At 37.0% G+C, this 6485-nt stretch overlaps 1 protein-coding gene across 1 annotated transcript; it reads left to right on the top strand.

Moving 5' to 3' along the window:
- Positions 1-1018: 1018 nt before the first annotated feature.
- On the top strand, positions 1019-5883 carry PABPC4L (poly(A) binding protein, cytoplasmic 4-like). Its single transcript, XM_011935623.1, is given in 2 exon segments — positions 1019-1124; positions 1127-5883. Coding segments are annotated over 2 exon segments (1284 nt in total). The 3' UTR covers positions 2305-5883.
- The last annotated feature ends 602 nt before the right edge of the window (positions 5884-6485 follow it).

Raw genomic sequence — 6485 nt, 5'->3', positions numbered from 1 at the left:
AAAAAGCATTTTAACTTATTTCTGAAGAACACATTTTTATAAAGTTGGCTCTGAAAAGGGCTAGTGTGTCTTGGAGTTTCCTAAGGGGAACTAAGCAGCAGTTGAGGCTGGAGCATTTCAGGAATCCTGCAGAACTTCATAGAACAAGGTGCGGATGTTGGACCTTATCCAAAAGTCAAAGGAAGCCACTGGAGGGTTTGAAGCCAGGAAGTGACAGGCCCTGATCCACATTTGGAAAGGCTCTCACTCAGACCCATGCAAAGCCCTGCGGGCGGGTGGGTTTATTGGGGCCACTCCCCTCGGCTGCCTTTCTCCACCCCAGTCACCGCCTCCTGCTTCTCAGCTTAGCCATCTGAGGGGGGTGGGAAACGTGTAATAGGGGCGGGGGGAAGAAAAACGTTCTTAAAAAAATATTAAAAAGAAAACATCTCACTTGGCAGCCAGTGCGCGGGAAGTTCAGCGAGCGAGTTCCGGGCTTCCCGCCCTCCCGCAGAAGACCGCCGGTGAGCCCCCAGCCCCCGCCTGGCCCCCTGCTCTGCCGTGTCCGTCAGTCAGTCGGTCTGTCAGCCTCCCCTTCCCCCACGCCTCGTTTCTCCGGGCGCCGCGCGGGTCGGGAGGTCGGAGGGGCCCCCTAGGTGTTCAGGACGCCCTTGGTCCGCGTCGCTCCCGGCAGCACCTCGGCTGCGGCGCTTGCAGAACCCGGTACCTGGCAGGTTCGGGTCTCTGCCGCGCGGAACCTCGCTGCCCATACTCCACGGCCGGGGCCTCTGACGCCTCCGCTTGTGGAGTTCTTCCCGAGCGGCTGTAACTTTAAACCACTCTGAACGAGGCCTATTTTTACTCAGAAACCAGCGGCTAGGGCGTCTGTGGAGAATGCTCAGATGGAGGGCCAGCCCGCCACTTGAAGTTTTCTCACAAATCTGAGGGAAAAGAATGTCTTGTCCTAATAACCTCTCTTTGCGATTTCACAGCTCTGTTGCCACTTCGTAGCCAGATTGGTGGCCGTGGGGACCTTTGGATGAGGGTGTTGCCTGAGTTGGGGGAGCTGTGTCTGAACTCCATTGCTTGGTCTTTGTGTGGTGATCCCCAGGCCTCCACACTTTAGCCGGGCCAAAGCTGTGGCCTACTACCCCTCACGGGGATTGCTCCAAGAGCTCCGGGGGACAGGCTCGCAGTGGCAAGGACAAGGAGATGAGTGTAGCAGCCAAGTACCGCATGGCCTCCCTGTATGTGGGTGACTTGCATGCAGATGTCACCGAGGACCTGCTGTTCAGGAAGTTCAGCACTGTGGGGCCCGTGCTGTCCATCCGCATCTGCAGGGACCAGGTCACCCGCCGCTCTCTGGGCTATGCCTACGTGAACTTCTTACAGCTGGCTGATGCCCAGAAGGCGCTGGACACAATGAACTTTGACATCATAAAAGGCAAATCCATCCGTCTCATGTGGTCTCAGCGTGATGCCTACTTGAGGAGATCTGGAATTGGGAACGTGTTCATCAAGAATCTGGACAAATCTATCGATAACAAAACCCTTTATGAACATTTTTCAGGTTTTGGAAAGATTCTTTCCTCCAAGGTGATGAGTGATGATCAAGGCTCCAAGGGCTATGCATTTGTGCACTTTCAGAACCAGAGTGCTGCAGACAGGGCCATTGAAGAGATGAATGGAAAACTACTCAAGGGCTGCAAGGTGTTTGTTGGCAGATTCAAAAACCGAAAAGATCGTGAAGCTGAACTCAGAAGCAAAGCCAGTGAATTCACCAATATTTACATCAAAAACTTTGGAGGTGACATGGATGATGAGAGATTGAAGGACGTTTTCAGCAAATATGGCAAAACTCTGAGTGTTAAGGTGATGACAGATTCCAGTGGGAAATCCAAAGGCTTTGGCTTTGTGAGTTTCGATAGCCATGAGGCTGCCAAGAAAGCTGTTGAAGAAATGAATGGAAGGGACATAAATGGGCAGCTGATTTTTGTAGGCCGGGCGCAAAAGAAAGTAGAGCGACAGGCTGAGTTAAAGCAAATGTTTGAGCAGCTGAGAAGGGAACGAATTCATGGGTGCCAGGGAGTAAAGCTCTATGTTAAGAACCTTGATGACACCATTGATGATGAAAAACTACGAAACGCATTTTCTTCGTTTGGATCAATTAGCAGAGTTAAGGTAATGCAGCAAGAGGGCCAGAGCAAAGGGTTTGGCTTGATCTGCTTCTCCTCTCCAGAGGATGCTACTAAAGCAATGACTGAGATGAATGGCCGCATCTTGGGCTCCAAACCTATTAGCATTGCCGTGGCCCAGAGATATTAGGAAAGATAAACATACCTTCCCAGTTAGCATCTGCAGCAGTTGGGGCAATGATAGTGATCTCTGCCTGAATTGACCTCAGTAAATTTCATATTCCACATGATGGGTGCTTAGTTTAGTGAATTTTATGATAAAACGTTTTTTATACAAAGCCATTTTTTTTTCTTTTTTGGAAAAATAAATGGAGCTTAGTTCATTTTACAGAGGCACATTTTCTAATTTTAATATTGCATATTTTTCTTATTTTGATGTGTTCATAGCAATAAGTATGAATAGATATATTTTTATTACATTTGAACCAAATGAAATAAGGTAATTATTTGAATTTATTGCATATTTTATTATTTTAGTAATATTGCTAGCTTTAATTTCTTCTATGAAAATATGCTCAAAATAGTTCTTACACCTAAAGATTCCAAAGTATTTTTACTGACAGAAATTTTCTAATTTTTCATCCAAGTTTTGAGAAATCAGACTTTTAGAAATTTATAGTATAAATTTAAAGATCGAATTTCATTTTGAATAAATGCTTAAAGTACTCAGATATAGTTGAATTTATTTTAAATTTATACCCTGACATGCTTGTTTTTCGGATGGTTTGAATTAAGATGATGGAGGTTTTTAATGTTGCCTGAAAACTGGCTTTATTTGTTTTGTTCTTTCCATTAGTTGACTATAATTCAGGTACTTTCTCGTTAATCTAAATTGTAACTTGCACTGTAAAACCTTAACTTCTACATTCCTTAAGTTATATATCTGTATCAACTCAGGTGACCCAAAGTTGGCCTGGTCTTAAATCTCTTCATACCTATATGGCTTAATATTTTCCCTTAAATTTTTACCAGATGCTATTATTATGAAAGTCATGTATACAGATTGTAGAAATTCTGTTTAAAAACTTTTAAAATCAGTTTTATATCGTTTTGTGTAGTGATATTCTCTTAGGGTTCAGAAAAGTAAGTTCCTCTATTTTTATAAACTCACATCTCCTTTTATTAGACTATGGCAGCTATGTAACCCATTAAGGTTCACTTTTAGCCTTCATTGATCAGAAAGTCACTGACCGATTTTCTGATAAATTGAAGTTACATCACTTATTCTGTTTTCTAGCACAATTTTTAGTTTAGAACCATTCCCCTATTTCCCTTTCTCTCCTGCCTTTCATCTATATTCCTCAGCTTTTTAAAATACTTTCTAAAGGATTTTTGTTTGTTTGTTTGTTTTATGTGGGCTTTTAATATGTGCTGCTTCAAATCCATTTGGAATTCTTGGCAAGAGTTTTTTATTTACATTTAAATAATTGCTTTACAAATTCTGATTCATGCCAAAGGTACCTAGCAAGCAAGTGCTTTTGTTTTTACTGTTTTCATATTTTTACTTGGCTTAGTTGTTTCTTATAACTATTATTCACATCCTCTATTTCATATATTACTAATATAAAATAAATACTAAAATATTTTTTGGCAATACCTCAGTTTATGAATGAGAAAAATTTGTTACCTTTTATTTTTATAGAAATTATGCGTATATTCTTTGCACATTTTCTAAAATAAAAATATTTTGTTCCATAAAAAGATTGCATATAATTGTATTATGCAAACCAATTCCCTATTATAATTTGTTACATATTTTTCTGTTTTTTTTCTCTCTCTACATATATACATACACCTAGGTAATTTACGAAAAATAGGATAATATTACAAATGTTGTTTGAAATTGTTTCCTTAATTGAACCATATGCTATGGTCTACTTCTATGCTCACAATAATCATTTGTGTTATAATCTGAGTGACTTATGTTTTGTTCAGTGACTGTACCAAAATATAACTAATTTCTTATTGATAAACTTATATGTTGCTAGATAATTTCTTCCTTTTTTCTTTCTTCCTCTATCATAAATAACTTGGAGATTAACATCCTTGCAAATTTGTATATGCAAATATGTCTGTTTTCTTAAGAAAATGTTTAGAAGTGGAATTAATAACTAAAAAAGAATCAGTTTTAAAAAGTAATTTTGATAAATATTGCTTAAATGCTGTCCGGAATACTTGTGGCACTTACATTTCCATTGTCATTGTAGGAGAATGCCTATTTCCATATGCTCCAAGAAACAAGGGTGTTTTTTTAAAAAGCTATTGGTCAATTCAACATGATATGTAAAACAAACCATTTCATCATTGCTTTATTTCACTTTTGTAAATTACAAAAGTTAAACAGCATTTGTGTACTCAATGACCATTTGTATTTTCATACTTATGAGTTAATGTCTCATGATCATAATTTATTTTCTTGTTGGAGTGTTTTTTATTTACATGGATTTTTAGATTTCTTTGCATATTACGACAACATTTTAGACTTTTTCACCTGATATTTCATTTTCTTTACAGTTTTGAAGATTATTCCAAAATTAAATGTTAAGCTGGAAAGTTTCAGTATTTTACTTAAATGGCTTTGATGTCATGCTTCAAAATATTTTGAACACTTTAAATATATTCATTCACACAAATATATATACACCCACACAATTTATCTGTATTGTGTTTATGATTTTCAGAATTTCATATTCTCCATGCTTCTAACTAAAATTTTGGTGCATAAAAAGTATCTTATATAAAACCTATAGTAAATCTTTTAAAAATGTGCTTTTCCATCTTTAATAACATATGTTTTGGTAAATACCTGATTCAGAGAGCCAATGAATTAGAGTCAGCATATGAATGTCACATAGATTCTTATACTAGGTAAGTATTTACCAAAACGTATATCAGAAGCAGAAAGCTGCTGAAAAGGTTTACCAGACAAGAAGACTGGAAAGTGTATTAAGTGTGCCTGGCCTTGACATCTTATTCTGTATAATCTAGTCTCCATCTTAATTCAGAAAAACTAATCTGTAAAACTGTTCAAATATTTGAACCATATTTGATAATGCTTACATATATTTTCAAGATAATATCAGGAAACAGAGTTCTGTCATGTATGTAAGGAATTAATAGGACATAACATCAGATGTCTAGATGAATTATAGCTGTGGCTTAATTACACAATAATCTGCCTTCTTAGTAGAAATTGCTTATTTCCAGCATTTATTGGAAAAAGGTGACTAAGTTTACAAAAATATACAATCCTATGGATTTCTTTAATTTATTTAAATTTTGTTCATTCTAATTATTTTTGGTGCGTGATAATAGCAAGTTATCTTAGTGGAAAATACAGATTCATTCATTAAAGGGTATTAAATCTTTTGTGCCCAAGTGCCTTAATAAATAAGTAGAATGTTAACTTTTCTGATAAGCATTCCAGTAGAAACTAATGTACATAGATATGCCTTGAGCCACTGTTTCTACTTTCACCCGTCTCTCCACACATATTGCCACGTCTGCTGTGTAATTGCCTGCTTATGTGTACAGCCATTTCAATAAATATATTATTTTAACATTTGATCTTTTCAATTTCAAATAGGAATTTATAGTTGGTAAAAATAAAAATTTTAAAGTGATTTAATATTGTCATTTTCATGTTCTCAATATTGTTATAGATCCCCTGAGAAAATGTCAAATAAAATATAATATTTCAGAGATGAAAGCATGTTTGAAAATGATTTTTATTTATTATAAAGTATTTCTGATTTTCCAAAGATCAGTTATCTTAAGAGTGAACTGAAAATTGCTTGTGTTTTTTAGTGAAGATACTGTATTGCAGATTTTCAAGGAAAAATCAAGATACGAGTGCCGAAAAAAGTGTGAATTGCTGTAGAATGAATCTTCCCCCGCACTAGGATCAGGATCTATAATAGATGATCTATTACAGATAAACTATTCCCAGTGCCTGGAATACTCTCCCTTAATTTTAATCTGACTGACTCTTGCTTATCTATTTTCAAGCACAGTCTTTTGAACTCTCAGTAATCCTATTTCTCTCTCTACTTTGCTAGCATAGCACTTATTAGATGAGCAAAATAAAACTTCTCCATTCCCAAGGTGGGCAATGTAACTTTTTTTTTTTTTTTTTTAGTAGCTGGCTCATTAATTAATCCTCATTTATCAGTTGAAAAACTTATTACACATAATTACCTACTCTTTTCTGTTTCTCAACACATGTGACTACACTGCTAACCCAATATATGGCCTGAAAAGTTCTGTCTTTTTCAGGTTTCTTTCACTATTTAGGTGACTATAAAAGCATGA

The sequence above is a fragment of the Colobus angolensis genome, unplaced genomic scaffold, assembly GCF_000951035.1.
Source record: "Colobus angolensis palliatus isolate OR3802 unplaced genomic scaffold, Cang.pa_1.0 Scaffold145, whole genome shotgun sequence".
NCBI classification, from domain to species: domain Eukaryota; kingdom Metazoa; phylum Chordata; class Mammalia; order Primates; family Cercopithecidae; genus Colobus; species Colobus angolensis.
The sequence above is the reverse complement of the archived record's forward strand: the minus strand, read 5'-3'. Positions and strand labels throughout refer to the sequence as shown.